The sequence below is a fragment of the Mesocricetus auratus genome, unplaced genomic scaffold, assembly GCF_017639785.1.
Source record: "Mesocricetus auratus isolate SY011 unplaced genomic scaffold, BCM_Maur_2.0 Super-Scaffold_100022, whole genome shotgun sequence".
Lineage (NCBI taxonomy): Eukaryota > Metazoa > Chordata > Mammalia > Rodentia > Cricetidae > Mesocricetus > Mesocricetus auratus.
The window spans coordinates 37,720,621-37,745,640 of record NW_024429203.1 but is presented as its reverse complement, the minus strand read 5'-3'; the positions used below and the strand labels follow the sequence as shown (position 1 = coordinate 37,745,640).

Below are 25,020 nucleotides of genomic sequence, written 5' to 3'. Positions count from 1 at the left end.
CGGTTTCGGTGGTGCACTCCTTTCCAGCACTCCAGAGGCAGAGGCAGGTGGATCTCTGTGAGTTCGAGGCCAGCTTGGGCTACAGAGCGAGTGCCAGGATAGGCTCTAAAGCTACACAGAGAAACCCTGTCTTGTAGAAACAAACAAGCCAAGAAAAACAAACAAACAACATACTCAATATTTATTGCTGCAAATATTCAACACCCTTGTACATTTTTTAGAGTACTTTCAGGACTTCATGTTCTTCACTTATATTAATGTAGTCTGACATAGACTACATGACAAGTGGGGACAGAAATAAAACAGAATAGAACCAAATAATAGGTATTTCACTTTTAAAAAATCCCCATAAAGTTATAATGGTGTACTTTAGAGCATTTAGTAAATAAATTTCAGGGTTAAATGAAGTCTTCATACTATATTACCTTATTGGTAACCACAGAATTTGTGGCATAAAGATGCTCATTGCTTGGAATGATATTTTTATTGCTGAGAAATTGTTTAACTCTAAATTATAACCATCTTGCTGATATGGTTTTACTTTAATAGATAATTCTCATAGTTGAATAATTATCAGTGTTTCTCAGTAGTGTTTTTTTAGACTTTAAGATTTCTCATTGTTAGTCTTAGAATTTTGGATATGTCTTTCAAAAGGAGTTCATTTGAAAGGTACTAACTTGTTCAAATGATCAGTTTTTCTTTTAAAGTTAGAGAAAAGTGTGATCAGTGAACTACTTTGGTAGGTAAAGTGTGGAACTACATTTTTGAGTTCTCAAGTCCTAGCTGTGGCTCTTAAACTTAATGTTTTACTTTGGAACTGATCCATCAATTTGACTTAGGTTGGAGTTTTATTTTTCAAATGAGCTGACTTGGATATCTTTCAAATCTTTACAGCCTGTGAGCTGTATCACTTCCTTTTCCTTAAATCATAATCCTAATGTATTTGTGCAAGCACTGACTTTTGAAATACATTAAACTCAGGTTTTAACACCTTTTTATTTTGAATAGATTCTTTTTGCCAGTTAAGATTTCTACCAGGCTTACCATTTCAAAGGTCCTTGTAAACTAATACTAAGATCCAAATAATTTGTCCCAGTTTATAAAAGGTTTCCTTATACTTCTGCATTTTTGCTCTGCTTCAGTATAGCTGGTTTCTCCTTCATTGAAATCTTTAATTTTACAGGTAGTTGCTACCAATATCAGTTACAGTTTCAGTGCCCTTGGTACTGTCCAAAATAATAAGAACTTGATTAGACATTTGTAGTGTATATAATTTGATTTTGTATGCAGCAGATGATGGAGAGCTTAGTAGTAATTATTCTAAAGGACATAACAGAGAACACACAATTTGTCTTCAGATAACTCATAGGCTAGCTAGTCAGACATTCAGAAAGAGTGGTAGGTATTTTGAGATAGCAGATAAATTATACTATAGTATGATGTTGGAGGAACCTGGGTATTATTTTTCTTTCTCAATCTCTTTTTTAAAAATTTTTTTTATTTGCTTATTTACTCTGTATGAGTGTGACATGTGTGGAGATCAGAGGACAGCTTATGGGAATTGGTTCTCACCATCATGTGTGTTCTGTCGGCCTCGGCAGCAAGAGCGCGCCGCCCTGACCCCTGCACCATTGCCTCAGCATGGTTACTTTTCTTGTTGCTGTTACCATGTACCTAACAGGAAACAACATCAAGGAGTGTGGACTGACTGTTGGTTAGAGGTGTGGTTGTGGGGATGGAATGTTAGACATTTGGCTACACTGTCTCTACAGTCAGGAAGCAGGTTGCTGCTGGCTTTCTCCTTTCCCCCTTTTAATAATTGTGCCTTCCCAGGCAGAAGAATGGTGTTCCATCTGCTACATGGTGGGCCTTTCTCCTTTGTTACTTTTTTTTGGAAACATCCTCATAAAGTAAACATTAGGAATGTGTTTCTCCTAGAGATACTAAATTCAGTCAGGTTGATAATGAAGATTAACATCTCTTGTGAGCATGATACTCACATAGCCACATTAGATTGCAGTACAGTGTTAGTTTACTTTCTGTTGCTGTGACAGATATCTGAGAAATGATGTGCTTTGGCTCATGGTTTCAAAGGTTCTTGGTTTGGTTTGCTTTGGGCCTGTGGGGAGAACAGACTTCATGATGTGGTCCATGGTGGAGTAAAGCCAAGCTACTCAACTTGGGGGAGACAGAGCAGAGAGAGGGACTGTGCAGGAGATCCAGTTTTCCTTTCACAGGGCATTCTATCTACATTTATAGTTACTTGACTAAAACTTCCAACTAAGTTTTACTCCTAAAGGTTTTATAACTTCGGAGTAACCTCACGAACTGGGGATCTTCAACATGCAGGTTTTAGGGTACATTTATGATCCAAACAATAGGCACAATTCACTTATGGATCTAGAACATTCATAGGAATTGATAACTGAGGATGTGATAAGAGAGTCAGGAAAATGTTTCAGTACAGAAACCAAAGAAAGGAAGGTCTAAGTGCTAAGAACTGGCCTGCGGTGGTGGTGCATGCCTTTAATCCCAGCTCTCAGTAGGCAGAGGCCAGCGGATCTCTGTGAGTTCGAGGCCAGCCTGGATTGCAAAACTAGTTCAGGACAGCCTCCAAAGCTACACCGAGAAACCCTGTCTTGAAAAACAACGAGTGCTAAGAACTTAAAACAACCTGAAGTTAAGGGGTTAAAGTTTACTGACGACCTCAGAGTTATTTTGAGTTGTGTGGTTCATTTAAAGAGTTATGAGTGGGAACTGACAATACTATGAACAATATAATCCCAACACTGCCACTTTCCTATTTGTATGCACATGATTGTTTCTGTTCAGTTTTAGCAGTGTCACCTGAAACCCTTCTTAGAACCTTATTAGTGTATTGTGGGATTTCTTAAGAAACATGTCTATTTGGACAACTCTGTCAGACATTTGCAATTTCCTCTTATCTTCCTAGAAAGCAGTTCACCATTATACAAAAGGCTAGTGTATGTGTGTAAGGGTTTTTTGTTTTGCTATTTTCATTTTCAGAGACAGGGTCTTACTATGTAGCTCAGATTGGCCTTAAACTCATAATCTTCCTGTTTCAGTTTCCTGAGTGCTGAGATTACAGGTTCATGTTAACACATTTGACCGAAATAATTGTTTCTGATAGCTTACTTTCTGTAATGCTTTGGAGAGAAGGTCCGACTTTGAACTAAGATAAATTCACAACAGCACCACTTTGTTGGCATCTAACTCAGGGATTTCTTAATCTTGACTATGCTCACTTATTTTGAATTAAAATAGCTTAAAATGTAGGTAAAGATCCTGTACCCTCAAATACTGTGACTATAGGCATGCTCCACCACACTAGGCTCTTTATCTGTCATTTTGATAGAAATTGTAACATGTGCTATAATAGCTCACTTTTATGAAACAGTTTGTATTCTTTAAGGATTAAGATTTGTGGCTTGGGGAGATGGCTCAGTTGTGGTTAAGAGCATTAGCTTGTCTTTCAGAGGTCCTGAGTTCAATTCCCAGCAACCATAGATGGCTCATAACCATCTATATAATAAGATCTGGTGTCCTCTTCTGGCCTGCAGGGATACATGCAGACAGAACACTGCATACATAAATAAATAAACCGAGAGGGAGAGAGAGGGAGACAGATTAAGATTCAGCCAGGTGGTGGTGGCATACGTCTTTGATCCCAGCACTGGGGAGGCAGAGGCAGGATCTCTGTGAATTTGAGACCAGACTGGTCTACAAGAGCTAGTTCCAGGACAGTCTCCAAAGCCACAGAGAAACCCTGTCTTGAAAAAAAAGAATCTACTATTGGGATGTCGTGGCATATATCTTTAATCCTAATGTTCAGAAGGCAGAGGCAGGCAGGTCTCTTGAGTTTGAAACTAGCCATATTTACATAATTATAGGTCTGTCCCCCAACAACCCCCCAATTTTTTTGCATTTGAATATTACCTGCTATGTATGTAAAATGTTAAGAGAAATTAAATTTTCTTTAGATCCTTGATAATTTCTGTTGTAGATGATAGTCTATAAGCTATTAATACTCCTTTGATTGGATTTATTTACATTATTAATAAGGGTAAGTTTAGTGAATAGTCAAGTTTCACGAGTTAAGGATCAAGGAATCAAAGGAGCTAGATATGAGGTAGTTAAAGCAAATGTGTCAGAGGAGAGGGAAAATGGTGGACCAGATGGAGGAGTGCATTTGTAATAATCCCCCCCCCCTTTTAACACATTGCATATGTGTATTCAGACCACAGGTTAGGTTTTGCACTCTCCTTAGACAGACGTAGTGATTTATTTTTATTTATTTAGATACAGGGTCTTGCTATATTCTCAGGCTGTCCTGAAATTTATTACTACTCTAACTGGCTTTTATCTCATGATCTTCTTAAATTAATTAGCCTTTCAAGTTCTGAGTCTGTAGGCATACATCACATTGGTTCTTGTATGTCTAGCTAGTTAATCTATCAAAATATTCTCTAGTTACAGACCCTATGCTAGATAGTACAGTAGATACAGTTATCTAGAACTTCCAGTAGTAATTTGTTAACCACTATGTCCTTAATGATTCTTGATTGAATGAAAGAATGAGATACAAAGATTCTTGTGAACTTGTAGCAAGTTAGTACCATATCTCTTTTGGTGATAGAGAGTATATCTTTTATTGGTGATGGAGAGTAATGAGATTATTACACCTGTAAAGATGATGCACTGTGTACTTGCTATTCTGCCTACAAAATCAATATCAGGATTGGGCTATACTTCTTTATATGGCTACTTCTCTATACTTAAAAAAAATACTAGTTGATAGGCTATATGTAGAATTGTTGGTGCTCTGATTCTTTGCTTATAATACCATGAGCATCAGTTACATAAAGCATATTTCAGATAACAGATAATTAGAAAATATAGCAAAGTTTTAAAAGTATCATTTAGAAGAAAGACAGTAAGAGGGCTAGGTATAAGTTAGATTGGAAATGTGTAAATGAAATGTTAGATATTAAGAGAGATACAAGAATGACTTGATTATTTGGGAAGATAGAATAGTAGTATAAAAATACTGACAAAGGAATAGATTGTGTTGAGGATAAAGTAAGGTTTAAACTGCCAGGTGGAAGAACACACAATAGTCGAACAGGGTATACTTTAGGAGAAGTTAATGGTAGAAAAGGAATTGCAAAAAAAGTAAATTATGCAGGACCACGTTGAAACAACATGGGGGTGGAAACAGATTCAAATTTGCTTAATTTAGAAGCCATACATTTAAAGACAGGTGACTTTTGCCATGTGTTATGATAAAGTGAGAGGGGAACCTTGGCAAATTCCATGGCAGATGAGGGGAACCTAGGCAGGGCCAAACATGCCAGGCAGACAGAGTTTAGTGAGAACTTTGATTAGAAAGGGAAAGGGGGGGGTATTAAAGAGACACAGAGAGAGGACAGAAGAGAAGAGGGAGACAGTAAAAGATCTGTCTGCCCCAGGGGACACCAAGAAAGAGAGTGGGAAAGTGACTGTAAGTGGTTGGAAGTCTTTCTTTTAAAGGGTCCTTTGCACCTGGGCTGACCAGGGTACTGCCTGCATGCATTCTTCCAGGTGACTTAATGGGACAAGCCAGCATAATACCTGAATCCTTACACCATGTATAGCAAAATGTTTCTGCATGGCAACACAATATGAACACACTGAATCAAATCTATTTTCCATAATTTTAAAGGCCAGTTATTATTTTAAAAGGTTCTGTAAGTCATTGGAAATGTTTTGGTGTATATAAGAGAGACATAGGACAACCCAGTGAGAAACTAGCAAATTATGTGAATTAAATGCCAAGGAAAAGAAAAGAATTTAATTGTACATATTCTGTCATCTGTGATCTCCCCTCCCCCTTCCCAAAAGTTGAAACTTCACTTTTTATTTTAAGAAACGAAACTAAAATTACTTGTAGGGGTGTGTATCTATCTGGAAGGAGTTAGGGGGAAGGAATTGAGGGTAAATATGGTTAAAAACATTATAAAGAATTCTCAACAGCTGGGTGTAATGGTGTATGTATGTCTTTAATCCCAGTACTCTGGAAGGCAGAGGCAGGTGGATCTCCGAGTTCAAGGACAGCCAGAGCTATACAGTGCAACTATGCCTCAAAAAACAAAAGACAAAACAACAAAAACCTAAAGGAATTTATGAAGATGGATTTTAAAGATCATATCATTTACTTTGTTTTTAACATGTTAGATTGGTAAAAAGCTCTGGTATGGGTGTGAGAAACTATGTACTTTTTTCCAGTAAGAACTACTACCACTTCTAACGAGTATCTGATAATTGTCAAATTGTACTTGCATATCTGTCATTTTTTATGGTTACAAAGTGTATACAGTCAATGTGACAGAGTGGTAGGAAAAGTCTTGTGTGTCCAGTAATAGTGAACTGTTAAAGAAATTATGCTTTAAAAGGAGGACCATAGTTCAATTTCGAGCACCCACATTGGGTAATTGTAACTCAAGTTCCAGGAAGGTTCAACAATCCTGTCTACTTGGCCACCTACATGAGTGGTAACCGCCATTCTCTCACATATATACATAATTTTTAAAAAATAGAAAGATATAAACAACAGGAAAAAGGTAATTAGGTGTACCATTGTGGAGTCCAGCAGAAATAAAAAAAAAACAAAAACAAAAAACACAAGTAACAAAGCACCAAGAAGAGCATGTGGTTCTGATACTGTATGTGTACATTAGAATGTCGTTGCAAGTACATATTAGAAATGAAAACAGCAGTTGTTTCTAAGCGAAGGAAACAATAGGGGCATGAACACAGGGATTAATTTTTCCACAGAAACATGTTACAAAAGAACTTGTCCTTTTTAAAAAAAGTGATACTGCCTTACCCTTATAGCACAGCTCAGGCCGAAGGACTGTAACTACTCACAGGTGCTCATTGTGAGCTGAAATGGTTGTTTGCTTCATATCCAAGCAACTGGAAGTACAGGCACATGCATGCCACTTTTAAACATGCCTGTTAATAGCATTGCTTAAAAATTCTCACATCCATGTCAACACAGCTTAACAATGTAACATGTGAAAAATGAAGTCATTGATATTTTTAAAATAGACTATTTAAAAAATTCTTTGAAAGTTTTTTACATTGCTTTTTAATGAGTTGTTTTATAAGGTTATTAATTTGTATTAAAATTAGTAAGTTTGCTCTTTTGTTGGTGTTTTTATGTATTTATTTGGCAATGCTAGAGAATCTAACCTAGGATATCTGACAAATTAGATAAAGCTGCCACTTCCAGTCCTGTAAAATGTTCTGAAAGCAAAACAAGTTAACAACCTTTTGAGTCTTGAGTCTTAATACACCATACATTTTTCAACTATCACCTCTATAAATTATTAGTCTTTCTTTTTTCTGTGTGACTCAGGCTGTCATTCTCTTCGATTCTCTTTCCCTAAGCCTCATATTGCTGGGACTATAGGAAAGTTAAATTAAATGGTTGTGATCATTAACCAATTATAAGCAATTCCAATCTCTTTTTAAAGGAAAAAGGGGATTATGGTATGGAAATGAGTACTTTGTATTGGTATGGTTTTTCATTTATTGATACAAATTCAGGGTCAATTTTGTGATATGTATATTTCTCTTCTTGATTAAGTATTGTGCTTATACTGATCTTTTAAAACGTAATACATAATTAAATACAGACTATAGATAGTTACTTATAATAGTCAGAACTTATAGTTAGGTAAGTTAGGTTTTCTAGATATACAGAAATATATTTGAGATAGATAGTCTTCAAACCTTTCAAAGACCTTCAGAAAATGGCATTTAAAACGGTTTAGGGTTTTTCTTGACAATGAGAAATGTCTGCTCCTGTCACACCAATTACGTCTGAGAGGAAGATGGGCATCGAAGAAACTCATTATGGGGTTTGCTTTCAACATGGCAAGATTAGCCATTTGGGCAAGAAACTGCTCTTGCCTAGACTGCTTGACTCTTGCTGTATAAACTGGATATACAGGACCCACAGGAAAGTGACCGCTGAACTCAAACAGTCCTTCAGGGTTCCTACTTCATGGAAGAGTCTACGAGACTTTCTACAGGACACAGAAAAATGACTGACAGACTGCTGATGCAGATGAACAGTTTGAAATTTCCTGCTTTGCCGAGAAGTCTTCCAGACACACTGTGGCCTATGGGCTGAAGAAGGATGCCCCAACATTACAGAGGAACTTCCGGGTGACTGTTCAGGTAGCAAGATGTCTCTGTCAGTCCTAGTGTTTATATATTATCCTTCTGTGGTCTTTGATAGAGTTGAAGGCAGATAGTTGTAATTATAGTTTTCCTTAGTTATGATAAAAGCTACATATAGAACTTTGGACTCACAAGGATGGGATGGATGATATTTTCTTTAAATCTTGCTGAATGTTGATAAACAAAATATTGTAACTGTGTTCTTACTTGATAACTGTTCTGTTATATATAATTTGACTATGTTAAAGGTAAGACCTTTTTGTTTAGACAGACAGAAAAGAGGAGATGATGGGGAAGTTCTGTGTATATGTCAATAAAGTACTGTTGGCCAATAGGGAAGCAAGATAGGTGGGACTGGGAGTCCAGGAGGACTCTGGGTAGGAGAAACACAGGGAGTCACCATGTAGCCCGCCAGAGAAGTAAGATGTCTGGAACTTTTCTCCGGTAAGAGAAATACTTAGATTAACAATTATGGGATAAATACTTAAGTCAGAGCTAGCCAGTAAGAAACAAGTAAGGCCAACAACTTCATAATTAAGACAGCGTCTTGTGTGTTATTTGGGGACTACAACGCCGCAGAGCCCAGGCGACCAGTGGGGGAAAAACCAAAGCTGCTGGAAAGGAAAAGGCTTCTCTCTACATGCCACTATTCCTGCCTCATAATAAATTTCTCAGTTTACTACAAAGTTTTTAATGACTACATTTTATGTAATTCCATGAAGTCCTATATGTATTTGAAAAACATTAAACGCTGCATACACCTTTAATCTCAGAATTTGGGAGGAAGGCCGGCAGATCTTAGTTCAAGCTCCTGAAAAACAAAATACTATTTTGTTGATCTAGTCTATCATAATTACCCTAGCACATCATTTAATGTGGATTTTTTGCTATATTTATATTCTTATATGATCTATCAGTTATTTTTTAATTTTGAGTGTTATTGTAATTTGCCACCCACTTTAAAGAAGCCTGTGTATTTTAAAATATTTATTCCTCCTTTCTCTACAGATATGCAGCCCATGGCAAACATGTTCTAAGGATTTTTTTTTGTTGTTGTTCTGTACCTTTCACCTAAATAGAATCAAACTATATGAGTTCTCTTGTCATTGGTTATTTTTATTTAGCACGTTTTCAGGGTTCATTGTTGTTGTAGCATCTATCAGAACTCTTTTCCTTTTTTTGACTAAATATACTATTATATAGCTGTTCCACATCCATCTGTTCAAAAAATATTTGAGTTGTTCTGTATTTTGGCTATTATGCAAGGTGCTAATATAAATACTGTGTACAGATTTTCATAAGGATGTGTATTTTCATTACTGGGAGTATACTGGCTGGTCACATGGTGTGTTTTGAATGAGAGTGGGCCCCATAGGTTTCTATATTTGAATGCTTGACCACCAGTTGGTGGCTGTTTGGGAAGGATTAGGAGAATTAGCCTTGTCAAAAGTATCACTTGGGTGAGTTTTGAAGTTTCAGAAAATCTATGCCATTTCCACTTAGCTGTCTTTCTGCCTTTTGTTTATGGATCAGATATAAGCCTGCTTGCTGCCGTACTTCTGTCAGTGACGGTCATGGACTCTTAAGGAGCCCCAAGGGTTGGAGAGATGACTCAGGGATTAAGAGCACTGATTGCTCTCCCAGAGGACCAGGGTTCAGTTCCCAGCACCCACATGGCAGTTCACAACTGTCTCCAATTCTAGTTCGAGGTTGCCCAAAATCCATGGTGTAACACAAATGCACATTGGAGCCCAAATTACACATTCTTTTTTTTTAAATTATTTTAAATGTTGTCTTGTGGTATTTTGTCACTGCATTAGAAAAGTAACTATGAGAGAAGTTATGACAATTGTATTAATATTTTGAAGTAGTTGTTGCTTGGTTGTTTTCCAGGTAGCTTTTCACATTCTCATGAAACAGTATGTTGGAGCAGGTTTCCAATATTTCCATCTCCTTACTTGTTAATATCTGTCTTTTTGTTGGGCAGTGGTAGCACACGGCTTTATTCCCAGCACTTGAGAGGCAGAGGTAGGTGAATCTCTGTGAGTTCCAGGCCAACCTTGTCTACAGAGCCAGGACAGGCTCCAAAGCTACAGAGAAACTCTGTATCAAAAAAAATTAAAAAAAAAACAAAACAAAACAAAACAAAAATCTGTCTTTTTAATAGTTCTATTGAGTGTGACACAATGTCTCATTGTGTTTTGATTTATATTTCCATAATAGCTAGTGCAATTAAACATCTTTTGTGCTTAGTCATATGCTTATTTTGTATTTGTATATTTAATTCAAATTTATTGTCTACCTTTGTCAAATTTGTAAGTACCAATGATAGATCATTTCCTATTAATTAGATCAACTATTTTCAAGTCTAGATTTCATCATATAGAAGTTAATTTAGGACCTCTTTGCTTTTGGTCAAATGCACATTTTAACTACTATGAGAATTTTGGGATAATAAAGCTTTGAGGTACCATGTAGTTTTACTTTTCTTTTTATAATAATGTCTTTCTTAAAGTTCATGTTTTCTTTTTCTTACAGTACTTTACTGGCCTTGAATGTGGACATAAGTTTTGTATGCAGTGCTGGAGTGAATATTTAACTACCAAAATAATGGAGGAAGGCATGGGACAGGTAATTTGATTTTCACTTATAAAATTTGCTTCTTTTAGTCTTTGGTTAGCCATAATCAGGTAAAAGCTTTGTGATCAAACAGGCCTTAAAAAAAAAAAAGTCTTCCAGTTAATAAGTCTAATTATATAATGTGATTCTAGTATTCATCATCTTGATAATCTCTATCAGGCTAACCCTGATATTTTGCTTGTAACGTTCCTGTTTTGTGTTTATAAAACAACAACAACACAAAAAAGCCAAACCATAGCCAGGCATTGGTGGTGCACGCCTTTAGTCCCAGCACTCAGGAGGCAGAGGCAGGCGGATCTCTGTGAGTTCGAGGCCAGCTTGGTCTACAGAATGAGTTCTGGGACAGCCTCCAAAACAATACAGAGAAACCCTGTCTCAAAAACAAAAAGCAAAACAAACAAACAAAAAAAAACCAAGCATTACATACAAGGATAGTTACATTCAAAGATGTTTGTCCTGTAATGGAAAGGGAAAGGATTGCAATCCTGTAAACAGGAAGGTGTCATCAGAACCTAGCGAACTGCCTGGCAATAATAAGCATCCCATAAATATTGTTGAATCAAGACATAGTTTAAATTTTGATCTTTTTCAGACTATTTCGTGTCCTGCTCATGGTTGTGATATCTTAGTGGATGACAACACAGTTATGTAAGTGTTTCTGATGGAGTTGAATCTGATGGAGTTCTGCATGTTGAATGGTTTTTATTCGTTAAACCAATTACCTTTTACTGAATCCCTCTGAGATGGTCAATTATTAAAATTCTGAAGAGACATTTTGTTCTACATGTATTCCTTTGTAATGCAAAAAGACACTTGCAAGTTACTTAGGAGTCGGTCACATTTGGAAATGTGTGGTTGCTAAATATTGGTAAATCTTACAATATATAATGGGATGATGAATGACACAGGCTAAGACAGAATCAAGGAAGAGTTTTGGAGGTTGCCCAGTTTATGTGATTTCCAACACCTACCAAAAAAGAAAAAAAAATGGAAAATAATAAAAAGGAATGTGACTCATTATGTAAATATGTGTACTGGCTGGGAGAAATGTGTGTACGTTTAATCACAGCACTTGGGAGGCAGAGACAGGCAAATCTTTTGAGTTTGAGGCCAGCCTGGTCTACAGAGCGAGTTCTGGGACAGGCTCCAAAGCTATAGAAAACCCTGTCTTGAACCCCCACCCCCCAAAACGTGTGCTGGATTAAAAAGACAGGATCATGCTGGAGCAATAGAAAAAGCTTTCGAAAAGAAACTCAGTGTCCTAGTTAGGGTTTCTCTTGCTGTGAAGAGACACCCTGACCATGGCAACTCTCATAAAGGAAAACATTTTATTCAGGTGACTTGTTTACAGTCTAGAGGTTCAGTCCGTTATCATGGCGGGACATGGTAAAGTACAGGCAGACATGGTGCTATAGCTGAGAGTCCTACATCTTGTAGGCAGCAACAGGAAGTCGACTGACAGTTAGACTGACCTCTAAGCCCATCCACACATTGACACACTTCCTTCAACAAGACTATACCTACTTCAACAAGGCCACACCTCTTTAGCTTGTGGGGGCCAGTTACATTCAAACTACTACACTCAGTTTATGATGCAGCTGACTCTGGCAGCCTTTGAGGATCTTTAGCACTTAAATTTCCCATAGAGGACTGCCTCAATAAAGCAGAAGGCTGTGCCAGAACATTTTTGATGTATTAGCCACTCACTGCTGCACTGCCTTAGGGATACAGTGGTTTCTGCTGAAACGCTGCTACTAATTTAAAAGGCACTGCAGCTGTAAAGTAGTTGTTCTCCTCTACAGATACTCTCTTTGGATGGGAAAAAGAATCATAGTGAATTCCTGGTGTAAAAACCAGTGCTGTCTTTGTGCCCTCAAGTTCATTCCAGGGTGTCAAGCAGATGGAGGTCTTGGATGATGAGAAACAAATTGTATCATTTAGGTAGTAGCTTATATAGAAAGTTTTATCTGTGATTAAAAAGTAATAAAACAAAATGGCAGCAGTGTGTTTTAATGAGTAAATTTAACCTAATGAAGCTAAATTACCCTGACCAGCTAAGCTTTTCAAGCTCCCCTACTCTAGTTAAGGAAAATTTTTAATGTGCACGTGCATGTGTGTCCCACCATGTATATTAAGGTTAGAGGGTAACCAGTAAGGAGTAAGTTCTCTCATTCCACTACATCAATCCCAGAGATCCAACTCAAGTTGTTAGGCCTGTTGAAAAAGTGCCTTTATGAGCCTTCCTGCTAGCCTTTACTACTTTTTCCTTTTTTTTTCCCTTCGTTTCTTCAGACCAGGTTTCTCTATGTAGACCAGGCTTGCCTTGAACTCCCAGATTCACCTGAGTCCTGGGATTAAAGGTGTGTGCCACCACCACCCAGCTCCATTCTACATTCTTAATGTCGGTCTACTTTGGTTTATTTAGAACATATTTACTGTTATTACTAGTTCTGCATTAATCTTGTCTTAGACTTACTCCTATCTCCATTACTGTTGAGGCTACCAAAATAAGTCTGCTACCACCACTCTTCCACTTGTTTTATATTGTCCCCTGGTGCATTCTTACCTATTTTTTTCTTCATTCATACAATGCCATTCTCCAAAAAAGTTCACAGTAATAGATATAACGTAAGTGTTTAAGTACATTGTATATATGTAAAGTAGTATTAGAAGGAAACAAAATATCCCTCAAGACTAGAAATAACAAGAATGGAGTAAAAATTAGGGGTAAGGGAATGCTGGGTAATATTGCCTAAACAAAAATGTCAGTTTTTAAATAGTGGTGAACCACCCCCCTCCCACCTCCCCCACCCCCGTCTTAGGCATTTTGCCATGGCTAGACCAAAGAAGCGGAGGGTTTATTAGCCATGTCGATAGAGCTTAACATCATGTTTTTTTTTTTGTCAGACAAAAGTTAATACTGTAGTAATATGATGTGTATTTTAAAAATGAAATGTTTATATTGTGGAGAATGCTTTAGAATGGGGAAATATTAGTAATGAGATTTGTTTAGTAGGTTATTTGAAATGTAGGTTAAAGAGAATTGGGAGTCTGTTTCATTGGAAGGCAGGTTGTAAATAACAGAATTTATAAATAAAACTGATTGTGTGCTGTTTTCAATTTGATGCATTAGTTAGGAACTAGTACCCTTTAGGTTTGAAATCTATTAAACAGGGTATAAGTAACAGTTAAAGTAACAAAAGGAAACCATCACTCCTTGAAGAAATTTTGGATAAAAAAGAAAAGACTGAAGGCTTAGAGACTAAAATTTTAGTTGAAAGAAGAGTAGTAGGCATGGTATACTGGAGGCTGAGGCAGATGGATTGCAAATTTGAAGCCAACTTATGCTTTATAATGTAAATGGAGTCTCCAGTTTAAAAAGAGAATACACAAGTTCTCTTTTTAGACATGTAGGTGATGCTTTGAGTGAAAAGTACAAAGACCAAAGTAGTAGAGAATGTCATCAAGAGGTCACTGGTGATTGTCACTTTTCCCAGAATTATAAATGAGAATAACAGTGAAAACAGATCATTGGTTTTCCCTACTACAAAAACAATTTTACTAGGACGACAGAAGATGTAAGATTGCAGTGAGTTAGTTATGAGTAAAAGGTGGAGGAAATATGGTAGTTCAGGGAGATGAGCTGTCAGTTACATCGCAGTAGATTTTTCACAGTGAATTAGATATTAGAATATCTATTTTAAAAAATTATTTAGCTTTATTTTTAATGTTTATTTTGTGTGCGATTGTTTTGCTTGCATATGTGTCTGTGCACCCACATCTGCCCCTGGAGGCCAGAAGAAGGCGTTTGCTCCTCTGGAGCTAGAATTACTGAGGATTATGAGCTATCATGTGGGTGCTGGGAATTGGGCCTGTGTTCTGTGGAAGAGTAGCCATTGCTCTTAACCACTAAGGTATCTCTCCAGCCCCTAGAACATCTTTTTAATGAAACAAATTAATAAAAGCCTATGAATGTCACTGCCAGTTAGGCTTAATCTGTTGTTTAGTTTTCTGAAGTATTTTAAGTATTCTCTTAATAACTTAAGCATATTTCGACATGTACAAACTGAAACTATATAAGGGTCTTGGACATTCAGGATTACAGTTGAGGAACTCCTTCCTCTGAGTTCAACCAAAGCCTATTTTCATACCTGTTTTGTATAGTGGGTTGCTGGTTCTATTTGGGAGAGGACTAGATAGAAAATAGACAAAAACCATTGTGCCTTGTTTCCTTGAAATCATGGGATCATTAAGCAGGTAACTCTTGTTATAGTATCCAACATCCCAGTGTAAGGACCTCAGTTTGATCCTTATAACTCACATTTAATAAAAGGCAAAAAAGCCAAGCATGGTTACATGCACTTGTAATCAATCCTAATGCACCCAAAAAAAAAAAAAAAAAAAAAAAAAGCCTAAAAGCCTCAAAACTCCAAATGAATGTCCCTGGAGTAACAACACCTAAGGTTGTCCCCTGGCCTGCATGTGCAAGTATATATAACATGCATACCTCCCCCAATAAAAAAACAAAACATGATATTCCTGTGAAACAAGCAAGCAGACCAGAATAAAAATATTTAAATTCACACATAACTTATGTAAGTATAAATCAAAATTAGATAGCCTAACTTAAAGGGGTTTTTTTTTTTTTTGGTTATTTGTTTTTAGTATTTCAGATTGGATAAAGATGAAAGAATTTTGGTAATATTTAAAGCCATGGGACTATAATACCAGAAGGAGAATAAACTGTTACCACATTTGTGAATTGATGCTTGACAGTTTTTAAAATGCATGTATTTGGTTTTTCTTAGCACTTAGATAATGTTATTACACCTTTTGTTGTTAGTTTTTGCCTTCTATTTTTGATGATCTGGCTATTGTCCCCCACCTCCCCATATTTGGTGCCTTAGCAATTTTGTCTTTGACTTATAGAAATTTGACTCTTTGTCTATATGTGGTTCTGTTTGTGTTTGTTCTGTGTATAGCTATTTGAACTCCGGATTCAGAAGTAAATGTTTGTCTTAAAATTTGAGAACCTTTTGCTTTTTATTTCATGGCTTATGGGTGTGAGGCACGGTATCACAATGTAGTCCTAAGTAGCCTCAAATTCACGGAGATCCTCTTGCTTCTGTCTCCCCAGTGTTGGGGTTAAACTTGTGGGTGCTTTCAGAATCCAGAAAAGGGCATCAGGTCCCCTGGAGTTGGAGTTGCAAGTGGTTGTGAACCAACTAGTAGGTATTCTGGAAATATAACTTGGGTCCTCTCGAAGAACAGCTGGTGTTCTTAGCAGCTAAGTTTTCCCTCTAGTTTGTTTTGTTTATTGAGAAAAGACCCATATACCCCATGCTGACCCTTAAAGTTGATATGTAGCTGGGGGAAAATCTGAACTCATGTTAGCTCTGTCTTCCATATTCTAGGATTGCAGGTATTCACATTGCCATGCTTATCTAGCCTGTTGTTTCTTAAAGCACCTCTCACTTTGTGTATATTTGTGTGGTATGTGTTTATGTGGGAACATATATAGTAGCATATGTGAATGCATTTGCCTGAGTGTGAGTATGTGTATTCCAATGTTCAAAGCTGACATTGGAAATTTTTCTTGATTGATCTACACTTTATTTATTAGGACCTAGTCTTTTCTGACCAGCTTGTTACAGGGATTCCTGTCCCTGCATTATTTATTAGTACTGGAATTGTTGACACTATAACTTTAGTGGGTGCTGGGGATCTGCTCTATAATCTTTACACTTGGCATGGCTAACCCTTTACCCACCAAGCCATCTGTAGTAGTAATAAAATATTACTTCTGTCCTTTCTTGACCCCATAGTAACCCCATTTCCTATTGGCTTTTTATTAGCCATACATTTCTTGGAGAATCTACTTATTTTCATTATTAGTATATTTTATTTCTGTTTCCAAATACTCAAAACATCTTATTGATATATCTTTTTGGATCAAGCTCTTTTTTATTTATTTTTATTTTCATGTGTTCTCTGATTTTACCATCTTAGTCTGCTGAACCCTTTAGTCAGGATTTTATTTTTTGTTTTTTTAGGGCTGGGGATCTGAAATTATACTTGGTAACTGTGATTTTTAGTTTGATAGTTTTCTGTGGATTTTATTTATTGAGATACTGCTGATTTCATTATTAAAAACAACATAATTACTTCATAGTAGCTGCTTAAAAGTCCCTGTCTCCCCTACCTTGTATAATCTGACTTCAGAACATCTAAGAGTGGCATAAGAGAATAGGCGTTTAAGGAAGGGCAGTGGGGGGTTATGAATTATGAATATTGAAAAGACTGGGCATGATAGCTCATGCCTTTAATCCCAACACTTGGGAACAAGAGGCAGAAAAATCTCTGAAAATCAAGGCAAGCCTGGTCTACAGGACAGCTAGGAGTATGCGTGCTACATAGAGACCCTATATTAATAATAATGACAATACATTTTAATAGAAAAAAGGAATTAGTGACAAAGCCAGAGCATGCAAAACTGTCTCATTCAAAAATTATACTCTATGCTTTTTAAAATGTTATTTTGTCAGTGACCATCACCTACTACCACTTAACTTAATACCAACTAAAAACAAAAACAATGAAACCCTGACAGTGGTAATTTAACCCTGGTTCTTGGATGTCTTGGCAAATGCTTAACCATTTCCTTAGCTCTTATACCATTTTCCTATGATATTCACAAGGTTGCTTCTCATAAAAGTAGTGAGACCTCAGCTTTGCAGATGCTCACTTTTATGCCTTTGTGTTGTGAGTTACAGAAATTGGTGTGCAGAAGTATTCATGGTAGACAGAGACAACCAGATGGCTGTGATTTTTTTTTCTATTTAATTTCTAAGAAATGTCCCATGAAGGCAGCCCTCAATGTTATATACACGTTAGTAATCCCAATACCTGGGTTCATCCTTTAACATTCTCGTTGACAAGAGCATCTGTCTCATTTCATGCACTGAGTCGGGGGTTTAAAGGAAGGCAGTCAAGAATTGCAGACAGAAAACTATAAGATGCAAACTTCCAGTCTTTAGACTGCAATGAGAACTTGGCAAAACAGGATATTTATAAGATATGAGGAAATTGTCTATTCAAGTCAAATTACAGAAACTTGGAAGTCCTTGTTAGGACTAATGATTGGATTGATTGATAAAGGATGTACATTTTGATATTTTCAACTTAGGGTTGTTTTTATGTTGCATAAGCAGTTTTTGAAGTTAAATTTTATATATTATTGAAACTTGGCTTAATAAACTTAATAAATTTATTTTTGGTTTCAGGCGCCTGATCACAGATTCAAAAGTTAAGTTAAAATATCAGCATTTAATAACAAATAGCTTTGTAGAGGTAAGTGGTTTATACTTGTCTAATTTTAGTTTTCAAAAATTGTGTTATTAATAGGAGTACTAGTTAGTTTCTTTTGTTGTAGTTTTGTTAGGTTTGGACTTTTGAAAACAGGGTCTCACAGTGTATCATTGGCTTGCTGTGTAGAACAGGCTGGCCTCTAACTTGCAGCAATCCACCTGCCTCTGCCTCCTGAGTGCTGGGTGCCCAAGCATCTGAAATACTAGTTTTTCAGCTGAAACGCTAGTTTTCAAACTATCAAGAACATGCTACCATATTTAGAACACTAAATTAATTTTGAACTGTGCTAATAGGGTGTCCTGACATTGCTATTTCTTTGTCTTATGATTCATTTCCAATAAGGAATACTGTAGTTAAAGGGCTGGAGAGAGTAACTGGCTACTTGGAGAGGACCTTGGTTTTTTCCCCAGCACCTACGTGGTAGCTCACAACTGTATGTATTCCAGTCCCAGGGGATGCAATGCCTTCTTAAGTTTTTTTATGGGTGTGCACCAGGCATGAACATGGTGCACAGATGCACATACAAGTAAAATATGCCCCACTATACACACATAATTTTTTAAAATGAAAAGTTGCTGTATATGTTTTTTGTATTTTTTCTATGACCAGTGGTCATCAAATTATGACCTGTGTTTGCAAATAAAGATTTATTGGAGGTGGTTATGGTGGGACATGCCTTTAAAACTTGAGCATTCAGCACGGCGGAATTACAGGAGTGCCAGGGCTACAAAGAGAGATACTGTTGCCCAAAACAAGCAAACAAAAAAGGATTTATTGGAAAATATTTATTACTTATTTGTTCTTAATTGATTTTGTGCTGTGATGGCAAAATTGACTACTACAGAGAACACTGTGCACATAGGCTACGAAACAAAATTATTTACTTTCAGGTTTATTATTGAAAGTGCCAGTGCCCATTACAATAAGGTCAGTATAAACTTGGTATTTTAATTCTAGAAAATAGTCTTCACCTGTGTCTCAGATGAAACTGAAACTGAAAATTGAATATTACATAATGTATATTTTGAAATGATCAGTATACTTTATGCAAGTGATCTCCTAATAAGGTGTACTCCTAGCTGGTAAGTTGACTTCTGAAACCTTGTGCAGAATGTTACTTAAGACATGTCTTATTTATGTAATAAAAATATTTCATAGTTACGTTTATCTGTGTGGGCTGGTACACACTGGGAAATCTAGCACTGGAGAGACTGGGGCAAGAGAATTGCAAGTTTGAAAGTACTCTGGGCTACCTACCTAGTCAGACACTTCATCTTAAGACAGACAGAAACCAAAGTTAAACAATGCATGAGATAGAGACTGGTGAAACTCTGAGTTCTAAGTCAGCCTGCTCTACATAGCCAGTTTTAGAACAGCCAGTTCTACATAGTGAGGCCTTGTCTTTTTAAAAAAAAAATGGTAGAAACAGTTGAGACTCAGTTAAAAGGATTATTTTGTTTTTAAGCACTAGTTAGATTCAATATTAGTTCCTGTGGTTTTTGTGTTTTTCTCTAGTCTAGAAATAACGTAACTCCATTAGCTTATTCCAGGCTGTTATTTAGCATCTAAACAACTTCCCTAATTATGAACATACCTGATTTTCTTGAATTTTAAGAAAATTTCACTTGGCTGATTGTGGTGGTGCATTTGTCAATAATCACAAGAAAGTCTAAGATGGCAAGTGGTTGCTTAATCCTATAATCTCAGAAATTGAGGGGTTGTTGTAGGAGGATTGCTGTAACTCTTGAGGCAAGCCTGGGATGAGGAGTGACAGTTTAAGTCTTGGTAGAATTTATAGGTAGAATAAAAAATAGTTCCTTATGTTCCATAGAATTTTAAGATGAGTAATCTTGTGAGGGTCTGGGGATACAACTTTGTGGTAAAAGACTTCCTTAACAGAACCAAAGTAAACAAATAATGAACCAGCAAACTAGATACCCTTGTGTTGGCCATGTAGCTCAGTTGGTAAATCACTTGCTTAATGTGTGGTCCTGAACTTTATTCCCAGAATTGAAATAAACAAGTTGCAAGGATTGTTTAAACAATTGAAAAAGCTTCAGTCAATGTAACGTACTTTTTATTTATTTCGTTCCTCTTCCTCTTCCTCTTCCTCTTCCTCTTCCTCTTCCTCTTCCTCTTCCTCTTCCTCTTCCTCTTCCTCTTCCTCTTCCTCTTCCTCTTCTTCTTCTTCTTCTTCTTCTTCTTCTTCTTCTTCTTCTTTTTTTTTTTTTGTTTTGGTTTGGTTTTAGTTTTTTGAGACAGGGTTGCTCTGTGTAGACCAAGCTGGCTTCAAACTCATAGAGATCCACCTACCTCTGCCCCCCAAGTCCTGGCATTAGTGTGGCTAATCTGCCACATTTTTAACAAAGTAAAACAGAAATACCATATATTTCCTTAGATGGAGAAAAAACTAACACACTTTTTTCATTAAAAGATGATAATTATAGCCAGGCTGTGGTGGTGCATACCCTTAATCCCAGCACTCGGGAGGCAGAGGCAGGTGGATCTCTGTGAGTTCGAGGCCAACCTGGTCAACAAAGTGCGTTCCAAGAAAGCCTCTAAAGCAATACAGAGAAACCCTGTATCAGAAAACAAAAGCAACCAACCAACCAAACAAGCAAATAAAACCACTTCGAAGCACTATTGTACAAGACTACAGTAGCAGACTCTATTGCTATATCTTTTGTTATATCTTTTGATCTTATACTAGATTTTATAAAATGTGTTTATTTAACTTGCTATCATTTTTAAGATTTTCTAACTTGGTTTCAGTGCAACCGACTGTTAAAGTGGTGTCCTGCCCCAGATTGCCACCATGTTGTTAAAGTCCAATATCCTGACGCAAAACCTGTTCGATGCAAATGTGGGCGTCAGTTTTGGTAAGCAAGTGATTTCCTAAATGAGTGAAGTGAATGTAGGGTTTCTATTTTTTCTTTTTCTTTTTAGTAATAAAATGGGGGAAAACTTTATGCTAGGGGATGGGTGATACTAGTTAAAAATCATGTATATAAAAATGTAAATCACATCTTAAATATTTTTTCCTTCTCTCCTTTATGCTTTTCTTTTGGAGAGAGATGTGTGTGTGTGGTGCTTATGTTCTCATGTGTCTGCTTGGTGAGGGTGTGGTGGTGTCTTGGGGATCATCCTCCAGTGAAACCTTAGTGGCAACACTTCCACTGAGTCACCTCTCTGGTCCAGATTGCCTATGTCATGTTGTATTTTGTTCCATCTGGCTCTTGCTCTCTACCTTTATATTGTCACAGATTAAGGAGTAAACAATGTGCAGTTTATTTAAAAACAAAAAAAGTCCTTGATTTAGACAAGTTTGTGTGTGTGTGTGTGTGTGTGTGTGTGTGTGTGTGTGTGTGTGTGTGTGTGTGTGTGTTTGTTTTGTTTTTTGAGATAGGGTTTCTTTTCTGTGTAGCTTTGGAGCCTATCTTGGCACACCCTCTGTAGACCAGGCTGGCCTCGAACTCAACAGACACCCGCCAAGTCCTGAGATTTAAGGCATGAGCCACTAATGCCCAGTGGCAAGTTTTATTATTAACTCGTAATTTTGGTTGTTTATGCCAACTTTCTTGGTAACTTTGGCCTTTAGAGTTTTATAATATATTTTTTCTCTGTCTGGATACTAGATTTCATTTATCAGAGGTTTTTCAATACCAAATATTAGGGAATATTTTAGTTGTCTCTGAACTGTTTAGCTGCCTTTCTTTTTCATATGAATCCTCCCTGAGAATTTCCCAGTTTGAAAGTTCTTACTCCTCTTTTATTAGTAATTCATCTCTAAGTCCATCTTTGCATTCAGAAGCCAAGCTGCATCTTTAACAATGTTTATTCATTTGAATATTTAGTTTCATTGTTTATACATTCTACCTTGCATAAAAACCAGTTTGTTACACAGTTTAGTCAGGTTTTACTTTTTACAGTGAATCATTGTGCTCTAGTTTACAGTAGCATGTTCCTCATTTTCTTCAGTCACATCACCAGATTGACCTTTATTGGCTTTAGCTCTACATACATTCTATTTAGTACTGTTAGATACTCTATTAAGATGACTGAGATTTTCTCTTCCCCTCTTCTTTCATTATCAAGTCTCACCACAATCACCTTGGAATAGTCTATTCAAGATAATGTATTCTTTTTCTAACATATATCCCAAGTCTTGTCTATTTTTGAGTTTCAAATCTGCTTCCTCATTTTAGGCTTTATTAAAAGAACACTCCTCACTTCTCATTACCAATTTCCTGTAACAAAATACCAGGATAATCCAAAATTTACACAGCAGGAATGTATTTGTCAAGCTGGTCAGTGTGCTGGTAGAGTATTTGTGTTGGTGTAGGTCTGCTTTTTCCTATATAGAGGATATGTTGTGAATAATTTCACACGGTGGAAGGAACAATACAGCTGTCTGCATTTCTTTATTGTATTGTTCATGAATACAGTCCTCGGGATATAATCTCCTTACAAACACTCCTAGCTTTTTGTTGTTGTTGTTTAGACAGCTTCTCTACATAGCCCTGGCTGTCCTAAAACTCACTAGTGATTAGAGTGGTCTCTTCTGCCTTCGGGGTGCTGGGATTATTGCATATGCCATCATGCCAGCAACCCCTACCTTTTAATGCTAGCACACTGATGATTAGGTTTCAACATTGAAATCAGGGCAGGATACATACAGAATATAGCAGAAAGATAAAATGATCTTTTTAAAGAAAAAGAGGAACTAGTACTTTCAAATGTTTTGTTGCTAGGTATTTCAATAATGTTCTGATTCTTTAAAAATAGCCATAGAATTAATAAATATCCCAAAGAGCAAATAAATTCACAATTGTGTAAGCATGTTTATAATACAAATTGTATTGATAGAGATCAACAATGCCTATCATTTTAGACTTTAACCTGTGACCTGGGGAGATGGTTGAGTGTGTAAAGTGCTTGTTCTGCAAGTGTTAGGGACCTGAGTTCCAGAACCACACAAAGCTGGGCACCCAGCATGCATCTGTACTCCCAGTGCTCCTATGTGATTATGGGAGGCAAAATCAAGAGAATCACTGGGTGTTTGTGAGCTAGTTAGGGCCAGTGTACACAGCATTGAACACCAAAAAAGGAAAGAAAGGCCCTGCTTTAAACAAGGTTAAAGATGAGAATAGATGTAATCCTCTGAGAACTTTCAGATGTTTTTACTACAGTACTCTTGTGCCTGTTCTCACACATAAAATTTAACTTTGTAACAGAGAGAAGATGAAATCTGATTCCATACCTACTTTGAAATTTGCGTTTTAATAAGAAACATTTTTGTAAAGATTTACTTATTGTTAGATTTATTTGTGTGTGTATGTGTTTCTCATATATGTATGTCTGTGTACCACATTCATTTAGTGCCAACAGAAGCCAGAGAGGGAGTTGGTTGTCAACCACCATGTGGGTGCTGGCAGTCAAATCTAAGTCCTCTGCGAGAGCAGCAAGTACTCATTGAGCCATCTCTCCATCCTTTTGTCTCTTTCTGTTAGGAAATGAAATGTGGCATACATTTGAAGCTCCTTGGTACCCTCTTCCATCAGATTCCCTGTCTACTTTGTTAGAGAAATAATCATTTCCTTAACCTCATTAGGACTCTCTTTGGAAAACTGTTTTTGCATTCTTCTAAATTACTTGATGATCACATTAATGTCCAATTTCGTTTTATATAAGTTTTACTAGATTTGTTCTCTGACAGTTTTATGCATCTGCGGTTTGTTTTGATTATTCTGCCCTCCCTTCTATGTCATATCTCCCTTCTGTCCCTATTAGCCTTTACCAAATGCTTGCCTAGAATCCCATTCCCCACATTCACATTTTACCTTTTGGCTCACTGAGCTCCTTCCTTGTGGTCATGAGTTTGGAATAATTCATTGGAGCCTGGTGTGCTCCATACCAGTTTGTGGCGTCCTGTGTCATTCCTGCACTACCACCCCTCATCCCATTTTAAGGAAGGATGTAATGTAGCCCAAGCTAGCCTTGAATTCCCTATTCTCCCTGAGGCCTAGGATTTTACAGGCTACCATGCTCAACTCAAGCTGTTTTCATAAGCATTGTGTTTCCTTCATTTATAGCCCTATCCCATAAACATAAATGCACTTAGTGCTAGGGTTACAGATATGAGCCACCTTGATTTTTGTTTTGAATAGATGGCCAGTACCATTTTTCTCTGTGGGGCTGAGTTTAATCTAGTCATATTATGCAAAGATGTCTGCATTTGCATCTAATGTATTATTTACTGTATATTAGTATGAAATTCTGAATTAACCTGCAAATTGGGGCCTTTGTTCTTCAGTTGAAGCACTGAGTGAATGAAAATAGAATATGTATTGGGTGAAAAACTACTAAACTTCTCAGTACAACCTGAATGAGACATTCTTGCAACAGTTAACTGTGTAGTTGTTATCAGGGCATGTGTTTATGCATTTAGTCATTCTCATTTCATACATACTGAATACCTACTACATGCTGGTCCCAGAATTCACTAATTCTGAAAAAAGTTCACTGTAAAATAGACATATTCCTTTCCTTTGAATTTCCTGATAGTACCAGGGAAATGTAGAGTGAAATGGTTGAGTTGTTTACTTAAAATAAGTAGTATTAATTTTTTAAACTCTTTGTGTCCCTTAACAGCTTTAACTGTGGTGAAAATTGGCATGATCCTGTTAAATGTAAGGTGAGAGGTTTTGTTGTTATTTTCTTCTTTAATAACAAATCAGCAGATCCCTAAGATTTGATTAAAGA

At 36.8% G+C, this 25,020-nt stretch overlaps 1 protein-coding gene across 2 annotated transcripts in view; it reads left to right on the top strand.

The window, feature by feature from the left end:
• Arih1 (ariadne RBR E3 ubiquitin protein ligase 1) overlaps window positions 1-25,020 on the top strand; it is an 89,505-nt gene that overhangs the window by 45,221 nt on the left and 19,264 nt on the right. For both annotated transcript variants that reach the window (XM_040730266.1, XM_005069632.4), the window contains exons 4-8: window positions 10,789-10,881; window positions 11,483-11,538; window positions 18,174-18,240; window positions 21,031-21,137; window positions 24,910-24,952. In XM_040730266.1, coding sequence (XP_040586200.1) covers window positions 10,789-10,881; window positions 11,483-11,538; window positions 18,174-18,240; window positions 21,031-21,137; window positions 24,910-24,952 — 366 coding nt within the window. The remainder of the gene's footprint in view (window positions 1-10,788; window positions 10,882-11,482; window positions 11,539-18,173; window positions 18,241-21,030; window positions 21,138-24,909; window positions 24,953-25,020) is intronic.